The 23,788-nt window shown below is 43.2% G+C and overlaps 1 protein-coding gene across 4 annotated transcripts in view; it reads right to left on the reverse strand.

Annotated features, from left to right (window-relative positions):
• The window catches only part of SRGAP1 (SLIT-ROBO Rho GTPase activating protein 1), a 143,446-nt gene that overhangs the window by 63,685 nt on the left and 55,973 nt on the right, over positions 1-23,788 (reverse strand). For all 4 annotated transcript variants that reach the window (XM_048499492.1, XM_048499495.1, XM_048499494.1 and 1 more), the window contains one exon: positions 265-460. In XM_048499492.1, coding sequence (XP_048355449.1) covers positions 265-460 — 196 coding nt within the window. The remainder of the gene's footprint in view (positions 1-264; positions 461-23,788) is intronic.

Raw genomic sequence — 23,788 nt, forward strand, 5'->3', positions numbered from 1 at the left:
ATAAATAAATAAGATTCCTTTCTAGTGTCCCAACCAGCTAAGTAGCGATATGGAACATAAATTAAATACAGACACTTGCATTAAGCAATTCTTTTTGTAATGAGACTATGACAAACTTGTGGTTTTTAACGATGTCTGTATTGAAAAAAGAAGGGCTTCTGTTACGTCTTGCATTATACATTTTTAATATTTTGCAGACCTAAACTTCTATACAAAATAGCTTTTTAAAACAAAACATAAAGGCAATTAGAAATTTTAACTTACTTGTATTGCTGATGGTCCTTGGTACTTCTTGTTTTTGCCATGAACCTTTCCGCCAATTTTTCTAGATTGCGAGAATATTCAGTCTCTATTTCAGCTTTTTTACGGAAGAAATCCTGCAGGTCTTGAAGAAGCTGCACCCTCATCTCAGTCGTCTGCTCCAGACATTTCTGTTGGTCTATCAGCTGTGCTCGAATCTCTGTGAAGAAGAAACACACAACATGGCAAATCGACAGAGATGGTAAACATAACTATTTCTGTACACAAAAGACCTCAGAAAACATTTAGAATGTTCAGCCAGTTCACAGTGTGGCAACCTATATTACCCGGCAATAAACAAAAGGAAGGAGCTTAGGGGTTAGTGCATTGGCTTGGCACATGGAAGATAGCCTCATGGGTCAACAGTGGAGATAAAAATATATAGCAAATAAAATTAACAGTAATAACATGGTTATCCTGCTGAGCAGAGGCAGAATGAGGGGAAACTACGCCCGGGGTGTGCACACCCTACACCCCTGCCGCTTCGCCCTCCACCTCACCCCAGAATGCCACCGGCATAGCCACACCTCCGCCCGGGGCGTCGCGCCCCGCCCCGCCCTGTGGGTGTTAAGGCACTGCTGCTGAGACATGTTAGGACAAAGAGGAAGTGGAGGGACTTTCGAACATCTGAGAACAAAGGAACAGTCACAGGAAGAAGTGGCTTCACGGTGCTTAAGCCTTCTAGCTCAACGTCCTCAACCATGCTTGAAACCCAGCAACCATCAGTTTCACCTTTTAGATTGCCAAAGCCTTTGGAACAAAGGAGGAGATAGCTCAGAAGAAATTTTCAGGTTAGACAGTAGAGCACATGGTTGCAAATGCAGCATAAATCATTCCCCTGACAGCAGTGATGAGGTAGAACAGGATAGATGCATTCCACCTGGCTTGGAATGCCAGGACAGCCTAATTAGCAACAGATGGCTTATCTCTCCCAGTGAGATATGTGTCTATATAAGTCGCTAGCAAAGCAGGGCGATCAAGGGAGGAACTTGTTGCCATCCCTTAAGTATTAGCTTTTGTATCTGTGCTATACTTTGGACACTTGGTAAGCTTTGGATCGGACCTGACTCACAGATTGGTCTACCCTTTCTTACATTGACACCTAGATCTCTTAAGGAACTGTCCTTGACCTTGGATTGCCCTACTGACCACATTTCTTGCCTCCAGCTCTTGTTATCTGCTTGCTCCAGGACAAACAGGAAGAAGCTAGAGGTCTAAAATAAAAAAAGAGGCTTAGACTGATCGAGCTGATGCAAAGGCCTAATTAGATATTAGATATGTCCTTGTCTTTGCAATGTCTAACATAAACTTTATGTCAAAGCCAGTGGCGTAACGCCAAGGGGGATGCGTGACACATCAAGCGCGCACTGGTGCAGGGGCGTGGCAGGGGTGTGGCAGGAGTGCAGGGCGTACGCATGCTCCGGGCACAGTTCCTTCTCGCTACGGCTCTGGTCATAGCTTTACACAAATTGTTAAAAGGCAGTGGGGGTGATGCATACAATACTGTCATGTCATGCTTGTTTCTGTTAGATGTTATCAGAAACAAAGAGAGAAGAAACACAGAGGACTGCATCTTATAATATCTAGTTTGGTCCTAAAGTGAATGAAACATGCTCAGTGCTTGGTGGACTAGCTATTTTATCTAGAATAGAAAGAGGTATAAAAAGTACATTTGATATTGTGGAATATAGTTTCCTGCCAGTTGGCACATTCACACATTGACATCTGTAACTTTTATTTACTGTAATGCTGGAGTACTAAATGCTTCTCAGATTATGAGACCACCTAAAATAAAAACTGCTTGGAATGCTGTTGTCATAAAACATAACACAAATTTAACACAACAGGAAACAATTCCCAGTCAAAAGCTATGTTTCCAAGTACTGAACATTTATATCCCCCTTGCATTAAAAATATCAGTCCAGCAATAACACTGAAAAAATGATAATTTTGCATCGTATGTTCATAATACTGAAAAGTTAGGAAAAAATACAAGGATTTGTCTATAGCAAATAGTTACTTATACTGCTGAGTTTCAGAAACTGTTAGTCTAAAACAGCAAGAAGGAAAAATGGTTTGGGCTATTTTATCAAGTAGGCCAAGGGTCACCAATCTTTTCTTCAATGAGTAACAAAAAATATCCTGAGATTCCCCCTCCTCACCCCAGCATGTTACTACATTTCATTCTTTCCAAGAAATGGAATGTGGGCAAGGAAAAGAACTAGAAAAGAAACTTTCAGCTGAGCAGCACAGAGAAAAATCCTACGAAATTAAAGCTTTTTAAAGAAGAGAAGCCAAGAGGAAATCTCATTGTTGGTCTTTTAGGGAATATATTTTACCAACGCTGTCTAGCCAGCGTGGTGTAGAGCAGGTGGATTCTAATCTGGAGAACCGGGTCTGATTCCCCACTCCTCCACCTGAGTGACAGAGGCTTATCTGGTGAGCCAGATGTGTTTCTGCACTGCTACATTCCTGCTGGGTGACCTTGAGCTAGTCTCAGTTCTTTGGAACTCTCTCAGCCCCACCTACCTCACAAGGTGTCTGTTGCGGGGAAAGGAAGGGAAAGGAGCTTGTAAGCCACATTGAGTCTCCTTACAGTAGAGAAAGGTGAGATATAAATCCAAACTCCTCCTCCTCCTCTTCTTCTAGAAAATATCTACATTCTATACAGCCTGTCAGATCCTCAATATCCTCACTAATGTCAGCTGGACTGTTTGAACAAGAGACCCAGGACATGAAGGCCTGACTCAGTTCAGCATGGTGAGCCAGCACGGAGACCCAGAATGATGTAGTGGTTAAGAATGGTGGACTTCAATCTGAAGAACTGTGTTTGATTCCCCTCTCTTCCATATGAGTGATAGACTCTAACCTGGACAACCAGATTAGATTCCCTACTCCTTCACACGCAGCCTGCTGGGTGACTTGGCTAGTCACAGTTCTCTCAGAACTCTCTCAGCTTCACCTACCTCACAAGGTGCCCGTTTGGGGGGAGGGAGAGAAGGTGATTATAAGCTGCTTTGAGACTCTTTTTGGTACAGAAAAATGGGGTATGAAAACCAATTCTTCGGCTGCAGGGCCTGAAAGACCGAGATGGTTAAGGCAAGCAAGGGTTCCATCTTAGCTGGCCTCCCTACACCCACCTATCCTTACCCTTGCATAAGTTTCCTCCCCTTTTTCCTTGCCCCGAGCATCATCCTTTGTTCATTTTTCCTCCCTTTTTTTCTTCCCCCTCTTTGAGTGGAACACTATTACTGTTACAATGTTAAGGGCACCTTGTGGATGTCTAATAAGAAATTAAGTATATTAAGTATATTTAATATATGTAGTATATAGTATATATGTGGTATATGGTTAAATTTGCCACAGTTTTGTTGTGAGCCACTCTGAGCTTGACCTTGATCAGGAAAGAATGGGATACACATTAAAAAAAAGTTTAGTGCCTGCTAGTACAATAAGAATCACTCAAGAAATGAAACTGTTTCAAATGATGGTTAAGAATATTATGAACTCCACAAGGCTCCTATCAACCAGAAGGCTTTTCAAACACTGGACAACTCCAAGTGAAATAAAACAAAAACAAATGCCCAGTTAGAATTTTTGGATTGGACCCAATGACCTGTGGATGTAATGACTTTATGGCAGTGATGGCGAACCCTTTTGAGACCGAGTGTCCAAATTGCAACCCAAAGCCCACTTATTTATTACAAAGTGCCAACACAGCAATTTAACCTGAATACTGAGGTTTTCATTAAAAAAAAACGGTTGGCTCTGAGGCATGCGTTACTCAGGAGTAAACTTGGTGAAGCAACCATGCAACTCTTCGAATGGGTGAATCACGACCCTAGGAGGATTTACTCAGAAGCAAGCCCCATTGCCAGCAACCAAGCTTACTCCCAGGTAAAAGCTTTAGTTCTTCCCATGAAAATCAGTGGGGGTTAACAGCGCTTAACAGGGCTACCTACTTCTTCCCCAAAACTAGGTCTTAGGTTTAATGCTAATAATCTCCCTGAAATAAGTACACTATTATCACACTGGAGGCCTGGCAAGGGAAGGGGTGGGGGCTGGGGGAGAGGGAAGTAAAACTTTCGCTTTCCGAAACCTAATAACCTCCCCCACCACCACCACAAAATAGAAGTAAAAAGGCAGTCAAGGAAGGAATCCTAAGCAAGAATGCTGTGCACGGGGTAGGATAATGTCAGGAAAGCTAAATTGGCAAGCAGCCATCTGATCTGCAGTTTTTCCTTCATATGTCATCACAGCATATGTCATCACAGCATATGTCAACACAGTACTCCAAGTGTGGTCGCACCATGGCTTTATATAAGGGCATGACAATCCTTGCAGTTTTATTATCAACTCTTTTCCTAATTATCCCCAGCATAGAGTTTGCCTTTTTCACAGCTGCCATGCATTGAGTTGACATGGAACTATCAACTAAGACGCCCAAATCCCTTTCCTGGTCTGTGACTGATAGCACTGACCCTTGTAGCGTGTATGTGAAGTTTGGATTTTTTGCCCTTATGTGCATCACTTTGCATTTTGCTACATTGAACTACATTTGCCATTTCTTAGCCCACTCACCTAATTTATCAAGGTCCGCTTGGAGCTCTTCGCAATCCTTTGTGGTTCTCACCACCCTACGTAATTTGGTATCATCTGCAAACTTGGCCACCACGCTACCAACCCCTACTTCTATGTCATTTATGAATAAGTTAAAGAGCACTGGTCCCAATACGGATCCTTGGGGGACAACTCCAGGCACTCCCTAAGCATTCTCCTCCATATTGTGAGAACTTCCCATTTATACCCACCCTTTGTTTCCTGTTCCTCAACCAGTTTTTAATCCATAGGAGGACTTCCCCTCTTATTCCTTCATTGCTGAGTTTTCTCAACAGTTTCTGGTGAGGAACTTCGTCAAAAGCCTTTTGGAAATCCGAGTATACAATGTCCATTGATTCCCCCTTATCCACATGCCTGTTTACACCCTCAAACAACTCTAGTAAGTTTGTAAGACAGGACTTGCTTCGGCAAAAGCCATTCTGACTCTTCCTCAGCAGGTCTTGCTTTTCTACATGTTTAATAATTTTTAATAATTTTTAATAATTTTTAATAATGTTTAATAATTTTATCTTTAATGATAGATTCTATCATTACCAGGAACCAGGAATTTACCAGGAACAGATGTCAAACTGACTGGCCTGTAATTTCCTGGATCCCCCCTAGACCCTTTCTTAAAGATTGGTGTGACATTGGCCATCTTCCAGTCTTCAGGGATGGAGGCAGATTTCAGGGATAAGTTGCATATTAAAGTGAGAACATCACCAATTTCATGCTTGAGCTCTTTAAGAACTCTTGGATGAATGCAATCTGGGCCAGGGGATTTGGTAGCTTTTAGTTTATTAATGGCTGCCAGAACTTCTTCCTTGTCTACCACTATCTTCGCTAGTTCCTCGGATTCACCTCCTAAGAAGCTTGGTTCAGGTGCAGGAATTTTCCTCACCTCCTCTTGGGTGAAGACAGATGCAAAGAATTCATTCAGCTTCTCTGCAATCTCCCTGTCATCTTTTAGCACACCTTTTGTTCCTTCGTCATCTAATGGGCCTACCACTTCCCTAGCTGGCTTCCTGCTTTTGATGTACTTGAAGAACTGTTTGTTGCTGGTCTTGATGTTCGCAGCCATGCGTTCCTCATAATCCCTTTTTGCCTCCCTTACAGTTAACTGTGTTTTTAAATAACCTCCAAGAATCTTCGACAGTTTTGACTCTCTTGATTTTCCCTTTCAGCTTCCTGCGCACTATCCCCCTCATCTTTGAGAAATTTCCCTTTCTGAAGGCAAATGTGGCTACATTAGTAGTTGTCACTTGTTTGCATGCAGAGATACTGAATCTGACAGCATTGTGGTCGCTGTTCCCTATTGGCTCAACAACACTGACTTCCCGCACCAGGTCCTGGGTCCCACATAGAATTAGATCTAGGATCACCTCTCCCCTGGTTGGTTCTACAACCATCTGCTCTAAGCCACAGTCATTTAGCATATATCCAGGAATGGGTGCTCTCCTTACTCTTACCTGAACATGCATTTTTCCAGTTTATATGGGGATAGTTAAAATCACCCATTACCACTACATTTTTGCTTTTGTTAGCCCCTCTAATTTCTTTTTCCATCTCAGAATCCTCTTGTGCACTTTGGTCCAGGGGATGATAATATATTCCCTAATGTTAACTATAAGCTTTCACCCCTGGTATTGATATATCCACAGCGCTTCTCTGTAGATCTTAGATCAGCTCCCCTGCATTGTCAAACATTTTATGTGCCACTATGCTCTCGTTGATATACAGGGCTGGCCCACTTCCACCCCACAATAAGCCCTATCCATTCCGTAGAGCTCTGTAACCTGGGATAACAGCATCCCACTGGTTCTCCTCATTCCACCATGTCTCTGTGATGCTCCACTATATCAATGTCCTCCTGCAAAACTCTGTACTCCAGCTCCCCATTTTAGGTCAAAGGCGGCTACTGTTAGCATAGAGACACTTGTATACTCTGTCTCTGTCCCTAACCTGGGATTTACGTGTTTTGCCCTCTAGCCTTTTGTAAACACTATCACTTGTCACATTGCTATGCTCCTCGCTTATATGTGGTTGATTTAGAAAAACCTCCCTCTCTGTCTGCATCCCCATGGACACTGTATTCTGAACCAAAGTCACCTCAGCTCCTGTCGGCTTTCCCCCAAGGATCAGTTTAAAAGCTGTTCTGCCACCTTTTTAATGTTGAGCGCCAGCAGCTTGGTTCCTCTTTGGTTAAGATGAAGCCCATCTCTTTTGTACAGGCCTGCCTTTTGCCAAAAGGTTCCCCAGTTCCTGACAAATCTAAAACCCTCTGCCTTACACCACCTTCTCATCCACGCATTGAGACCCTGTATCTCCGCTTGCCTAGCTCGCCCTGCGCGTGGAACAGATAGCATTTCGGAGAATGCCACCTTGGGGGTCCTGGATTTTAACCTTTTTCCTAGCAGCCTAAATTTAGCTTCCAGAACCTCCCAGCTACATTTCCCAATGTCATTGGTGCCAATGTGGACCACAACTGCTGATTCCACCCCAGCACTGTCTAACAGCCTATCTAGACGAAGCGTGACATTCGCAACCTCCGCACCAGGCAAGCAAGTCACCATGCGGTCATCACGCCTCTCACAAACCCAACTCTCTATATTCCTAATAATTGAATCACCAACTACAAGGAGCCCCCCACCTCCCCGAGGGGTATCCTCAGCGCGAGAGGATATCTGATCACCAGCTAAGGAAGGGGTCCCATCCAAGGGAGCATCTTCCACCACCTCAGACTGGCACCCTTCGTCCCCCAGACTCTCATTCTCCATGACATCTTAAGAGATGTCACCTTGGGAGTGGGACCCGGCTGTTAGATCCCTGAAAGCCTCGTCTGTCGCCCTCTCCGCCTCTCTCAGCTTCTCCAAGTCTGCCACCTTGGCTTCAAGAGAACGGACACATTTCCTGAGTTCCAGGAGCTCGTTGCAGCGAGGGCACACCCACGACTTCTGTCCTAGTGGCAGATAGTCATACATTTGACACTCAGTGCAAAACCCTGGAAAGCCTCCACCCCCCTGCTGGCTTCCTGCCTTCACATCTAATTTTGTTTAGATATTCAAATACTGGTTTTAATTAGTGCCTCCCTCTTAAGGTTTCTATACCTTCTACTATCCCTTAAAATATGTTCTTATTTAGTAAAACAACTGCGCGCCGCTGGTTCCGGAGACTAACTGAAAAGATTTAAAAATTTGAAAAGCCCCACCTCTCAGCAGCCCCACCAATCAGCAGCCTCAGCAGCCCCACCTCTCAGCAGCCCCACCAATCAGCAGCCTCAGCAGCACTCAGCAGCCCCCACCACAGAATGAGATTAATCATAGAGTTGGAAGAGAGGCCATCACAGGGGCCATCAAGTCCAACTCCCTGCCATGCAGGAATACACAATCAAAGCACTCCTGACAAATGGCCACTCAGCTGCTGTTTAAAACCTCCAAAGAAGCAGACTTTATCGCTCTCCCAGGCAGTCAATTCTACTGTTGAACATCCCTTAATGTGAGGAAGTTCTTCCTAATGTTTAGGTGGAATGTCTTTTCCTGTACCTTGAATCCACTATTCCTTGTCCCAGTCTATTGGGTAGCAGAAAACAAGCTTGCTCCTTCTTCAACATGATATGTCGAGTGAAATAGCTGGCTCTAGCCAACCATATAAAATAGAAATCAGAGGAAGAAATCTGCACTGGAAGAGGAAAGCAGGAAGCATGTAAGCCTGCAAATGACATGAATGCACAGGTCTATCTTAGCCTTCTAAAAGAAGCTTTATAACAGCTATGAGTTTACATATGACCATTTCTCACTCAATGAATGCAACTCAAGTAATGAATCTTGATGAGTGACTAGTCGTAAGGAATGTAACTCAAATTCTACAGAATTTTCATATCACCTGCTATCACCCAAAATATAGTATTTGTCAAAGGAGACAATGGATACATTGAACATTAAGTCATGCATATAAAAAACTGCCTGCCAGTAGTTTCATGCACCTTTTGTAGGATGTTATATGGCTTTGTTTTCTGAATAAATTCTATTCTATGCTCTGTCAAGATTTCTTGCAGGCAGTTCCTTCTACACAGACTCTCCAGGCAGTTCCTTTAGAAGCCTGGTTGCTCTGGAGATGCTGAAGAAATTGTTTATAACTTTCAATGGACCTGGAGGAAGACATTCCTGTGGGAGTATCAAGATCTGTTCTGAGAGGGACTTGCTGAAGCAGTAATTCTTATATTCCCTTTGCTTTATTTTCCATGTATCTCAAAGATGCTGTCCCAGTATCTTAACAGAATAGACACAGCATTTTAATCTAGGATGAAAGACAACAGGAGGCTGAATAAGAAGTTTGTTAAACATTACTTTGGCAGTTTTTCTGTCCTTACAAGTTTGTGTGTATGCGTGCCTTTAAACTGATGATATCACAAAACCAAAACTCTATTACTAAGGATAAACAACAAGCCTCTGCTGATTATTCTGGAGCTCATGATCTAGAATTATGTGCATCTATAACAAAACAATTATATTTTTATCAACAAGTCTGCAAGCCCTGTGAGTATTCTCATCCTTTAATATGTTAAGAGCAAAAGAAACCTGCTGTCGCAGGAATGTTTACACAATAATTACAGAGCGCTGAGGCAAAGAGCTAGTCCCCCTGATCCATTCTGCATGTGGACAGACTAGAACAAACCAAAACACAAGAAAGGGGGCAATCACAGGCATCACAGACTTTGTGATAAGAAAGGGGGCAATCACAGACTCCGATCCCAATTTTCTGTGCTGTTCGAATGATCTTTCAAAATCATATGACGTGGGCTTCGTCAACTACCTGCTGCATAAGTTGTAGCATAACCAAATGCGAGTCTAGGCTGGTGCACCTTTTACCTCCAGTATCCTGATATTTCACAGATCTATGAAAAGTGCAAGTGTGTATGTGTAAAGATACTGATTAAGTTGTTAAATTAGATTGAATAATTCCATTGGTTTATGGAATGGGCAAAAGAAAAATATTAATTGGACAAAGATGTAGGGGTGAGCCCCGCGAACCCAGCAGAACCTCAGAAAGAGCGCATGGAATGCCTGTGCCATCTGTGTCCTTCTGGGCGCACACGCTCCCCCATCCCCCAGACCCCCGTGAGTCACAGGTCATGAACTACCTGACTCACGGTCACCAGGTGTCCCAGACAAAGGGACAAAGGGGCACTTGCCCCCAGGTATGGATTAGACCCAGACGCGAGCGTTTCCTCCCGCACGTAGGCAACCCCATGATGTCATGTATCATATGATATTCTCCCGCTCTCCCGCCTCCTGGAACGCCCCCATTGCCGCCCCTATTGTAAACCCTAATAAAAGGTGCCAGGGCCGAGCACACAACAGAGTTGCCGGATCCAAGGACCGCACTTCCTGCTGCTGGCTCTCTCCACCGGATGATATCACCGCGTCTCGCCTCTTCCTTGCGACCCCTGCGGGCCGACTTCACAAAGACTGTTACCATATGTGTTCACTTACATGCAGCCTTCAGTTAAATATAAATTAAAAAGGGGAAAGCAAATTGAATCCATATAAATCTGAAATAATAGTACCAGGCCTTCCCCGTAATTCAAAGGCAGTGGGGCAGATGCTGGGCTTGCCTCATTGTCTACTTCCAAAATTGCTGCTATGCCTAAACCAGCAGCCTCTGACTAGGAAGGAATGGTGTTCATCACCTTCATCTGGTGGCAAACCTTCAACCATTTCTCCTAGCAACTATCAATCAAGCCTTTGTAATAACTTCAGAAATTGGAATACGTTAAGAAGACTGATACTACCCTGTTTCCCCTAATATAAGACATCCCCGAAAAATAAGACATAGTAGAGGTTTTGCTGAAGTGCGATATATAAGGCATCCCCCGAAAGTAAGACATAGCAAAGTTTTTGTCTGGAAGCATGCCCAACGAACAGAACACAGAAAAATAAGACATCTCCTGAAAATAAGACATAGCGCATCTTTGGGAGCAAAAAAAGACACTGTCTTATATTCGAGGAAACACGGTACTCCTGAGGGCTTGCATGAGCCTTCTCAGTGGCTTTTTCACTATAAAAAAATCTCGGCTGTTTTATCATCTTCATAATGCATTTAGCGCTCCTGCAATTGAATTGTGCTGTTATCTGTATTTCTTACCTTGTTCACTTGTATTGTTGAAGGCTTTCACAGCCGGATTCAACTGGATGTTGTGGGTTTTCCGGGCTGTACGGCTGTGGTCTGGTAGATCTTGTTCCTAACGTTTTGCCTGAATCTGTGGCTGGCATCTTCTCTCTGTGATACACCTATGAAGATGCTGGCCACAGATGCAGGCGAAACGTTAGGAACAAGATCTACCAGACCATGGTCATACAGCCTGGAAAAACCACAACATCCACTTGTTCACTTGGTCTCTCTCTCTCTCTCTCTCTCTCTCTCTCTCTCTCTCTCTCTCTCACACACACACACACACACACACACACACACACACACACAGAACTACAAACAATTTTTGCCCATTTCTTTTATTCTGATATTATTAAAGCAGGCTGTTTGATCATAAAAGTGTTTCTAAAATAGACCAGTTAATCTCTGAACTTCTACAGCACTTTTTCCTTCTGCAGATAATGCAACTTAAAAAAAAAATTAGTGTGGATCTTTGCAGCACCACCAACCAACTAGTTCCCAGCACATACAACCTAACCCTGTTGTTTAGACTGTATTAAGATGCTGTTCACTAAGGCATGCTATGAGTGCCAGAAGACTCCATGCAGCTGCAAGAATCTTTGTTTTTTTGTTCTTGCCCATTTGTAATCACAGCTGATAGTCATTTGGCTGCCTGTACTCAAACAAATCTGAATGGATGGCACTCGGCCTGCTGACAAGTTGGTATGCCCAAAATATCCCAGTGGTAATGCTGAGTAACATTATGAAAACCATCTCTCCTGCAGAAACTGGCCATCTGTGCCAGCAATTAAGCACTGGCACTACATCTGTCCTTCATGTTGATCACAGTGTAATTTGTCTTCTGTGCTTCAGCTGGCAGGATCTGGGAACCTAAAGTCAAAATGAAAGGAAGGAAGACAGAGTAGCACCTACCCATAACTTGTTCATTGAGCTGTCTTTGCAGGCAAACATGGAGACTGCGTAGAGGCAGGCCAGCCATAGAATAACAACCTTTCCAGAAGATTCAAAACACTCAAGAGTGCTGCCCGCCCACCCCCCACCCCCGTTTTATTTGAACATCTCCGGCTCAAATGGGTATGTGAGAGAGGTGGGGAGAGTGATCCTCCTTCAATATGCTGATGACACTAAGCTCATTCTGTTGATGGGGAGGGGGCGGCCTCTGCCCCTATGGCTCTACTGCATTGTTTGGAGGTGGCAGCTGGTTGGTTGAAGCAGAGCAGGCTAAAACTTAATCCATCGAAGACGGAGGTCATCTGGCTGGGTTGTGGGGAGGGGATTGGGGATTTTCAGCCGCCGGTGTTGGAAGGGGTCTCTTTCGCACTGACCTCTTTGGCTCGCAACCTGAGTGTCCACCTGGATTTGTCTCTTTCAATGGAGACCCAGGTGGTGCATATTACTTGGGCTGCTTTTTTCCAACTTCACCAGGCCGGGCAGCTGACCCCCTACTTTTCCTAGGCTGACCTGGCCACAATGATCCATGCAGCGGTAACCTCCAGGTTAGACTATTGTAACTTGCTCTACACAGGCCTTCCCTTGTGGCTCATCCGGAAAATGAAGCTGGTTCAACATGTGGTGGCCCGTCTCCTCATGAGGACCTCTGTTAGAGATCACATCTCCACTGTGTTGTGCTGCCTGCATTGGCTCCCAGTGGAATTCCAGATTGTCTTCAAGGTGTTGGTGTTGACCTTTAAGGCCCTTCACGGCCTGGGGCTCTCATACCTTTGAGACTGCCTTACCCCATATGTTCCCTGCATTGGTCAGAGACGAACTTACTGGTGGTTCCCCACCTCTCCATGATATGGCTAGCCTTAACCCGGGCCACGGCATTTATGGCCCTGGCCCCTGTCTGGTGGAACACTTTTTCAGCTGTTAGGGCCCTGTGGAACCTTGGTAAGTTCCGCAGGGCTTGCAAAAGGGAGGTGTTCCACCAGGCCTTTGGGGAGACTGGCCGAGGATTGTTCACCCCCTCTTGATGCCCCCATCTGGTTATGCCATCTTTGACAACTTGTTGGTCCCCTCCCAGGAGTAGGACCGGACGCAGTCACATAAATATATATGGGGTATAGTTGCTACTGAGTTTTTAATGGATTTTAAGAAGAAGAAGAAGCAGATTTTATGCCGATACATCATGTCTTCCTAAGTTCCAGGCCGGAACTTGAAGCGGATTGAAGGCCAACACCAATCAGTGATCTGGTGGTTGTGATACAATGTGTTTGTTGTTTTTGTCAACAACAACAACAACAACGCCGCATCGCATGCTAGGGTCCCCGGGCATGCATCGACAAGTGGGCTACAAGTGGACCAACCGTCCAAAAGAAAGAAGTATAGTGCACAAGAAAATCGTGCCATCATGGCTTGTTACTACAACTCAGAGCCAGAAAAAAGAGGATACTTGAAGCGGATGTATGAACTGTGGAAACAACGCTACCCAGATTCGAATATCACTGAGCAAAGAGTGACAGATCAAAGGTAATTAATCATGCGGAATAAAGTGTTTACAGAGGTAGAACTAGAAGAATCCAGAAAAATTGTGAAAAGAAAGCAACTGTAACACCAGAAAAAAGAACAGTACATACTCCAGAAACAGCAGGAGAGATAATAGTAGAACTCAGTGATCAAGTCAATATGATAATATGGTTTGATGAACCCAACACTATCGTTGCTGTTTATTCTATTTCACGCTGGTGATGATTACTCTAGCTCTGTAATAGCTTGTTGTCAGCAATGCAACCAGTAGCAGGTCTCCTATGAGGTATGATACAGACAGCAGTGTTCCTAGTTGGGAATATTAATCTTCAGAAGTATACCAGAATCCTACTCTATTCATTCTATTCAAAGGGGTTTACTCCCTTTACTCCCAGTAAAGAGTTTGTAGGAAGACACTGTTAGTGTCTCCAGATCTGACTAGTAAAGAGAACCTTTCTACCCAAAACGCAAATGCATAAGAATACACTAACCCAATGCTAAATCTCCATCAGTAAAACATAGAGGTATAAAACTTCTGACAATTCGTGAAAGGAGATTTTAAGCACATGTCTAAGTAACTTGTGGAAACTTATGCCTGCAAATAGTTCAGCAAAACTGCAGTAAAGGTTAGCAAACCTACAGCTGCCAAAATGTAGCTGACACCTTGGTTTCAGTTGTGTGCTGCTTTAAGATGAATATCTTTATCCCCCAGCTGCTCTCCCCGGCACTCCTCTTGTGCTCTGAGAGTTCTAAAAGCAGAAAAGAAAATGACTTCAATAACTCTCCTTCAAATGACTCCTTCCTTTGTAGCACTGTTGGAAATACCATGCACTTAAAATTTTTCAACAAGAGCATTTTGGATGACAATCTTTTCCTCTTTCCCCAGCTGTGAGCCATAAATTTACTTACACTTATTCAGACAGATATTTAGCATATTTTACTACTGATTATTTTCTTTCTAACAGCTATATACTAGCAGTGCAATAATATGATGACTTACTACAGTCTATAACCACTGATTTTTATGGGCTTAGACTGGAGAAACTCTTCCTAGGATTTCACAGTAAATTTTGTAATTAAGAGTCACTTTCAAACAAAAATAAAATAAAAGACAACCAGATTTTGCCTTTAAAAGTCTTAATGACAAGGCAGTGATGCCAGGCATAAAATAAAAGATCAAATGAAGTTTTAAATTGGCAGTACAATACATTTTAGTATTTAAATATTATTTCAATCACTGACAATATTTTATACCTAGGAGCAATTCTGACTGAATACAATGGGACCTACTTCAGAGTAAACAGGACCTGATGGGATAAAATATTATTAAACAGACATGCTTTTCTCACATTAGTGGTTATCATCTGTGTCATGAGAAATGCTTCAATCAACCATCTAGGACAGAAAACTGAGATAGACCCAAAGAATCAGGGACCATTCACCATAGAACTTTGTTGGAAAGCTAGGCAGTAAACAAGTTATTCAGGAATAACCAATTTTTCCCTTTGAGAACAGGGAGGGATGTACAATGCATTGTACCTGCCTTGGTATTTTGCGGTCTTTTAAACTCCTAATCATGGTATATGGGAGAAGCAGCAAACATGGAGGGAGGTGGCAAATAAAGGCAGACTGAGAGCAATGTTAAACATCTTGGTTCTAGCATTCTCCCTAAGGTGTAGTTTAAGCTGGCAAGGACCCCACAGCGACCGCAGGACCTGCCGAGAAAAGCAAGGGGGGAACAAAGAGGGGCTTCTCATCTCCCGCCAGAGGCATATTTGGGGGGAGGAGGGCACGCAAGACAGGATTCCCTATCCTCCCCACCTCCCATCGAATCGGTGGAGAGCCCCCATTGCATGCAACATCTCTCCAGCCACGCAAAGTCACAACACCAACATCTCCACCCCCAAGGTCGGCACTCTGGCAATGATTGCTCTTTACTACTAGATCATAATCTTACCCTGCCCCTGGAAATCTTTGCTCTTGTGAAACTCTCTCAAGCAACCTGGCAACTTCCTGAACTCCTCTCTCCCAGCCGCCAGCAGTTTCTCCCACCTGCCCAGCTCAGCTGCTGCCTCATGATCTCTCTTCGACTTCCATCCCTTGGCCCTGCCCACATCTTCCTGCTCAGCTTCCTCTCTCTTTTCGGCCTCCCTCCAATGATGTAGATGAGGCTGAGGGACAGAGGATGAAGAGAGACAACAAGCTGAGGCAGCAGGTCAAGGCAACACAGGCAGGGAGGCAGCAGGCTGCCGGGGCAACGGCACCGATGATGGGCAATCAGCACACAGAACTTGGCTTTGGTGGGAGCTAGAGGGTGGCGTGGGGCAACGGCCCGATTTGACGCCCCCCCCCCCACATGACCAAATAATTTGCCATTACCAGTCCACCTCTGAGAGAATAAACACCTCTGGGAATAAACCCCTGGGGCGGGGGGGAATTCCTAGCCCAGGTTCTAGAACACAGCAACTTCAACTCCTGAACTGTGTATGCAGAACAGATTGAGGTGGCTGAGTGAGAAAGATGTTGTTAGAGAGGGACCAACATCTAACCAGGAGAGGAAAGTAAATTTTATGTGAGAGAAGAATTCCCATCCCTAGTTCTGAGATAGATTTACTTCAAAAGCTCTGAAGTGATCGTACAGATTGGGGAAGTCTAACAGTTAAAATGGAATTATGTGAATATTCCATTCCTTCTAGATTTTGGGCACCGGGATTTACACAAGAACCTCTGAGTGCAAGTCTGAATCAAAGCTCCATAACCACTATCCTATTTCCAAGAATTTAGAAATCCGTAACAAACTGAAATCTTATCAGTCAAATGCCATCTGAACTGTACTATTAAGAACATCTTAATATTTGTATATAAATCTGCTGCTTTCCATCTCACCAAATCTCTCCCCACCCTTATCCTATTCCTCTGAGGAGTTAATAAAATTCTTATATTTTATGGCTGAACTTTGAAAAGCCGAGTCTAGGATAACCTCTGAGATCAAACACAGGATCACCTTAGTTCCTTAAGCTGGTTCACTTACACATGTACTTTAGTGATGTATGGGGTGGGGCAATTAAATAACCCGCCTAGACGGTTATTTATAGTAAAGCTGACCAGTGAGAAGATCAGAAGAAACAGGCATCAGAAGAATTAGGGAACATTCCTGCCTTTGGGTATAGGGGAAGTGGGAGATATCCCCTCACAGCAGGACAGCAACTTTCTTCATTGTCCAACTTTCATACCCATGCATAGTAATGGGGAACACTATGAATTGATTTATCTTGGCTGCCAGTGACACATCCTTACACTTACAGCCCAATCCACAGGCTGACTTGTTGGGGGCAGGACCAGACGGCACAGGGAGGCAGTAAAAAGGAAAAAACCTAACTGCCTGGAAGGCCTCCATAGTCTGAAGCCCTAGCAGTGGCAGTCCTGGTTAGCAAAGCCAGGAGGACGTCGACTAAAGTTGGCTCTACCATGGGAATGCTCTGCCCCCCCCCCCCCCACATCCACTTGAACACTAGTGTTGCTCACTGGTGGTGTCCACCTCCAGGTTTTGCTGCCGTGGAGCTGTGGGGTGGCAGGATTTGTTCCCTCTGCCAGCGTAGGTTCCCCTTACACTGGCAGACGGGGCAAATGTGTCAGAGTAGCCCTCCGCCACTCCTAAAGGCTATTAGGCTCCCCTCATCTAGACTGGGCTGTTAATTTTTTTCTATCTCCTTCATGACTACCCTCCCCAGTCTCAATCTCCTTCTGAATTGTTGGTTGCAATCTCCCTTTTGGTTGATGATGGAGACAAGGAACAGCAAATCTTGAACCATTTTTGATTTCCCTAAGATTAAATTCCCCAGTAGTCATTATTTTTGTGTTCTTGATTTTCAGCTGTAATCCTGCTTTGACATTTTCTGCTTTAACATGCATCGGTAGTCTCTTTAAGTCTTCATTATTTTCTACCAGTAATGTGGAGTCATCTGTATATTTCCAAACTGTTAATGTCCCACACACTCCACCTTCATCAACTCTAGTTCAACTTTCCTTATGATATGTTCTGAATATAGATTAAATAGATAGATAAAATATATCCTTGTCTTACATCTTTCTCATTGGAAACCGATCTGTTTTTCCATATTCTGTCCTAACATTAGCTTCTTGTCTGGAGTACAAGTTGCTTATACTAGGGATAAAAATTCTGACAATCCAATCTTGACGCTTTGTGTGGGGAAAGGCTTAAGCACAACATTTAGAATCCATTAAAATGTTAAATTACTATCTGGTTTGATTTTGTTTTAACCTGGATACAATTCTATGCAAACATACACAAATCCCAGTAATTAAAGCGAAATCTGCTCATAAGAAAATCAGAATTAGAACCACATTTTACATTTTACAGTCTGAAGTTGACAAATCTGCACTTGCTTCTAGAATTATAAAATACCGCATATTTTGTCAGCCTTAATTGTTGTTTGAAAGACTGAGTTATTTCTGAGCTAGAATGTCAAGTTCTTAATTTCAATCTAAACTTGTAGGGCAAGTTTGAACAGTCCAAAAAAGAAGGAGCTGTTGAGAGAATGAATCACTTTGATTGCTGTTGGAAAGATTCTTAATTTGAGCTTCCCATTGCTAGAGGGTTTAAATTAGATTGAGGAGCCTGTTTAATTAACTTTAGCTTTAATTGTTACATAGAAAGGAGTGGATGACTCTCTTGGGGTTCCTGTTAATGTCAGATTTAGAAAAAGAAAGTTTTAGCATTCAAAATCTGAGATTTTGTGTCTTTGAAAGTGTAAAGTAGATTATCAGTTAGTTCTTTCTTCTACTTGTTCCACCAAATGCCTGGAACCAGGGACCTAAATAATAAGCATGCAAATATTCACGTTTAGCATTTAAAAGAAACGTGTGTTAAAAAGGAAAAAAACCCTCCATTTAATGCTGAAACAATGGAATGTGTAACAGGAATACACTTAACCATAACTGTCATATACCAATAATTCACAGGTTTAGTGGTATATTTGAAACTTCATTTTTCTTCAGAGAGCACTATTGGTCATTTGGTTCACAGGTGATCTCTCTTGAACAATCAAAATACTATGAACATCTGCCACAGGGATGTGTATTTAGATTCACAAACTTCAAGGGCTCTTCAGGCACACTGAGGCATCTGTCCACTTAAATATTCTCTAGATTGCACTCAAATTCTTTCAGGTACATCAAAATGAAAGGCATTTGTAATTCTGCATTTTAGTGGCAATGGTAAAATTATCATGATTAATGCCTCTAATCATTCTGGTGCTATATGTGACAAAGTTCTAGATATGCATCGCATGCTGAAGAATGAAAAATATGATGATGTAAACCAGTTCCTACTGGAACTGTATCAAATATTTTAACCTACCAACAACATTTAGAACAAGAATTCTATTCAACCTATATGCATAACATTGTAGAACTCTGGTTGGTTGGCTGAAAGAAAAATGAATACTGACCAACAATGCACATTTAGTAGGTAACATAAAGCTACAACAGAGGTTACATGGGGTACTAGGGAACAAAAACAGCATTTGGAGGCAGATAGCTCTAGTCATGTAATCACTATGCTGAAAGGCATCCCCACCAGCAGTCTTTGTTGCCCACCAAAACTTGGAGCAGTGACAAAAGGACAAAAAGGACAATGTTAGCTACATTGCTATGTCTATTCTGAGGAAAACCTTGAAGTAACATAGGGAAGCTCATGGGAATAGAGTTTCCAGCTATTCCTAGGGCTATTATTCTATGTCACTTCTTGGGAAAACCTGGAAATGACTTAGCAATACAGCCAGCATCACAGCCCCGAGTCCTGCCCAAGGCTTGGCAACCCTGCTAGATTGTGATACTACAGACTGTATATTTCTTATGTCTAGTCTTACTTGCTTCACTTGTTTGAGTAATCTGGAATTAGTGCACGTATGCCACTGTAATTACCAGAAACAATCCTAATTTTCATATATGTGCAAGTCCCTCTTTTGCATTTCAGAAAGAAATGCTGTTTTCAAATGTTCTTTTTGTCAGTTGTCATTCCACAAGTTTCAAATTTCTCTCCCTAGATACATAGAACTTACATCTGTGTGTAAGTGGATATATACAAAAGAGTTGTTAATAGCTGTTATCCTGCTTCTACTATGAGTGCATTTATGAACTCATACATAAGCACTAACAGCACAATTTGCCATTTCACATGATGGTGAGGATCAATCGACTTATCTAGTACATTTTTAGCTAACCCTTTCTCCAAATAGTTCAGAGCTGCATACATCATTCTCTTTTAATTTTAACCTTAACAAACAACCCTGAGAGGATGGTTAGGTTGAAAGAGAGTAAACTGCTCAGGTTCCCCAAAAAAGTTTATGGCAGATGTAGGGCATTTGAACCTGGGTATCCCACATACTGATTTACTATTCAAACTACCATATCAATAACTTAGTGTATTACAATTATGTTTTTCCTGTGTGTGTTTATATATGTGCGTATACACACACACACATAACTAAAGAAGAAATACTTTTGTTGCTTTTAATGGTTGAAGGATCGGATATTACAAAAATGATTTGCAGTATAACCACAGAAATACAGGTAACTGTTCTTCAAGGAGGTATATCAGAACTTCTTTTAGAAAATCAAAATACCATGGGTTACTAGCGAGAAAGAACAGCATTTGCCCTAAAAAGCAAACTAGACTATTTTGCCCTTCCCTATGTTGAGGTGGAAATGAGACCAAAACAAAATTATCATATTCCAATGCCTTTGAGAGCAATGTTCATTCACACTGACGCTGAATTAGTTCAACCATTTCAAGAAAGGTCAGCAATTGATATCTAGCCAGTCAATATTCAGAAGCAGTGATCAGTTCATTTCATTCTTGTTCTCATATTGCAGATGTATCTTGTTATGCAGGCCGTATTACTTGCAACTCATATTATTATAAATACTGCAACCTAACTGATTAAAAATCTCCTACAGAATGTCAAAAGTGATAATGAACCTCTGAAGATTTATGTCACCTGTGAGTAACATGAATTGAACACTTGACTGCATCTCCCATGTCAATATCACCAAGTATACAAGTAGTAAGAAGTGACGGAAGAGAAAGATTATCTAGTCTTCCTTAAATCTCTGAATGTCTCCAATCAGCCACTTTTTTCCAAAAGGTAGAAGTAACTGAATCAAGCCCAAAGCTTAGAAGGGTTTACAATGACTACACTGTTGAAAATTCAAATTTAAAAGTTTGATTAAGAAACCATCATAAGCAATATTATATGACTCCGTTTGTGTGTATGACCAGGATCTCAATGCAAAATACGTTTTTAAATGGTTGTAGAAGTTAGTTGTGAATAAAACATCTCCTAATGTCTATAAATCACACGTTTGTCATACACTGACTCTGCTCAGCTAAATATGAAGCCTTGCTCAAGAAGAAAAAGGAGAAGCAGAAGCAGAAGCAGAAGCAGCAGAAGGAAAGGCAACACACTGGGCAAAACGTTAGGAGCAAAAATACCAGACCATAGCCATACAGCCTGGAAAACCCACAACAGTTTACAATTGCTTTGAAAACCTTATGCCAGAACAAATGTTTATCTTTAAGATGCCATAAGATTTTTCTATAAAAGACTAAACATAGCCAACTGGAATTTATTTTAACATGATCTGGCAAACAATAAATATCCTGTGCAAATTAACCAACTAAATGAATTATCCTTAAATACTGTTGAAATAGCTTCCATTATGAAATATTGTAATGGTTATTTTGTCTGCCTAAATAATCCCTGAGTTGACAGCAAGGCAGATAATTAAGCCTCAGTTGACTTATTTTCTTATAGAGACCTCACAGAATTTTCATTCTCATTACTTTAAAACAGCAACCAAACACCATCTTAACAACTAATGTCAAGTGAGAAGAGCACCTTAGAATAAGCAATCATTTCAGCGTTTGGAACTGAAAGTACTTATAAACTTGTCATCACTCTTTTGAATTTCTTGAGATTTTCCATCTGCATTTTCAGTGGAATGATTTGTTCACAAAATGAAAGAAACCATGTCCTTCTTTCTCAAGCTATCATTCAACCTATGCTTAATCATTCCAAAGTACTCTGCAACATCTCAGGCACCCAGCCTGAGTATTTGCACTTGTTCTTCCCTTAACAGTGCAAAAGAGAACACAGGCAGGGAGCGGCTTACTTAGAATGCCACATTTTTATTTCCTTGCAGGCTGAAGTCCAGCTACTATAAATGTCCACCTGGATCACTCTAACAGCTGTTTCTTCTTGAGCAAGGGTTCAACCCCCCCCCATTTACATGTCTGGCTTGCTTGAACACCCACTGCCCCCCACAGGGTGGGGCTCCCCCCACCAGCCCCTGCCTGGAGAAGATGCTCCGTCCCCCGCCCCACCAGCTGAGCAGGCAGCCAGCAGTTCCGTCTGCCCTCCCCTCTGGAGAGGCCACAAGAGACTGCTATCCCTGGCTTCAGAGAGCGGGTTTTATAAGCACTGAGGGTGGGGGGTGGGGTTAAGGGGGCATGACCATGCCCCCACCCACTCCTGGGGACATGGCCATGCCTCCCCAAGCCCCAACCCCTGGCCTCAGTGTTTATAAAAGCAGCTCTCCGAGGCTGGGACAGCAGTCTCTTCTGGCTTTTCCAGAGGGGAGCACAGAAGGGACTGCCGCTGGGACCCCAGCTGGCAGGGAGGGGCAGGGGCAGGAAGAGCCTGGCATCAGAGAGCTGCTTTTATAAGCACTGAGTCCAGGGGGTGGGGGTCAGGGCACATCCCCATCCACCCCTGGGGGCATGGCCATGCCCCCACAAGCCCCACCCCCAGCCTCCCCAGAGGGGAGGGCAGGACTGCCAGCTGCCCGCTGGGGGCGGGAGACTGCCATCCCCAGCCTCGGAGAGCTACTTTTATAAACACTGAGGTCGGGGAGGTGTGGCCATGCCCCCAGGGACAGGTAGGGGTGTGGTCCCACCCCTGAGCCCCACTATCCGAACCCACCGCATAAAAATTCTATACCAACGTCACTGTAGCATATATTTAGAAGAACAGTGAAAGCCTACAGATTCCAATCACTTTTTTTTTCAATAAATCCTAAAAGGGCAATAAAAAACAGAAATAGGAACCGCCCAAGGTACATTTAATTCACCACAAAAGTTTGGGGTTATCATAATTAGTTGGCTGGAATGAATAAAGTCTTAAAAATATAGAATATGCTAGATAGATGTCTAAATTTTATAAATGGTATTAGAGGTCATTTATTAACCCTTATGGGTCTAAGAAATGCAGTTTTAAAGTAATGACTGTCTGACAATTCTAGCTTCAGACTTGCCCCAACCCTTTCTATTAAACTCTTCTTTATACAAAAGGTGATAGATTAGACCCTACTTAAATAACTGCTTTCATCTCCAACTGTGCTTAACATAGAAGTTATCCAATGATTCTGACTGAATGTCTAAGTTCTGAAGATGAAAGGATTAACAATGAAAGAGAAAATATCGTATATACTCGCGTATAAGCCGAGTTTTTCAGCCCTGTTTTAAGCCTGAAAAATGCCCCCTCGGCTTATACATGAGTCACCGGCTCTTCAGGCCTCTGCCGAGGCTGGGGGCGTGGCCAGGACGACCTCCCTGCGGCTGCACAAGCCGCTTGTTGCTGCCCTCCTGGGAGGGTGAAGGGGAACCCTGGCTGGCTGGGCTTCCTCAAACCCAGCCAGGAGGTGGAGGGAGCTCCTTATTTGGGCAGTGACTCCCCCTGATGTCATTGCCCAAATAAGGAGCTCCCTCCACCTCCCGGCTGGGTTTGAGGAAGCCCAGGCAACTGGGAGGTGGAGGGAGCTCCTTATTTGGGCAATGACATCAGGAAGAGTCACTGCCCAAATAAGGAGCTCCCTCTGCCCTGGCTTCCCACCCAGCAAGCTTATCACCTGCAGCGAGTCAATACGTTTTCCCAGGTTTTGGTAGTAAAATTAGGTGCCTCGGCTTATACACGAGTCGGCTTATACACAAGTATATACGGTAATGGCTTGATCAGTGGAGCACAAAGAACAGCAGCAGATAGTATGAGAGAACAGCAAAACCACTATTGTCACCTAAACCTACAACAACCAAAGCATGATTTACAATTTATGGAAGATGTGTGAAGAGTCCATTGGATACTTACCGTGAAGGGCTTTTCTACTGGAGGGAAGGGAAGACATCTTGCTTGAGATATGCTCGTCACCACTTGCAGGGAGGCAGGAACCAATC

This window comes from Sphaerodactylus townsendi, linkage group LG06 (assembly GCF_021028975.2).
Source record: "Sphaerodactylus townsendi isolate TG3544 linkage group LG06, MPM_Stown_v2.3, whole genome shotgun sequence".
Classification (NCBI taxonomy): Eukaryota; Metazoa; Chordata; class Lepidosauria; order Squamata; family Sphaerodactylidae; genus Sphaerodactylus; species Sphaerodactylus townsendi.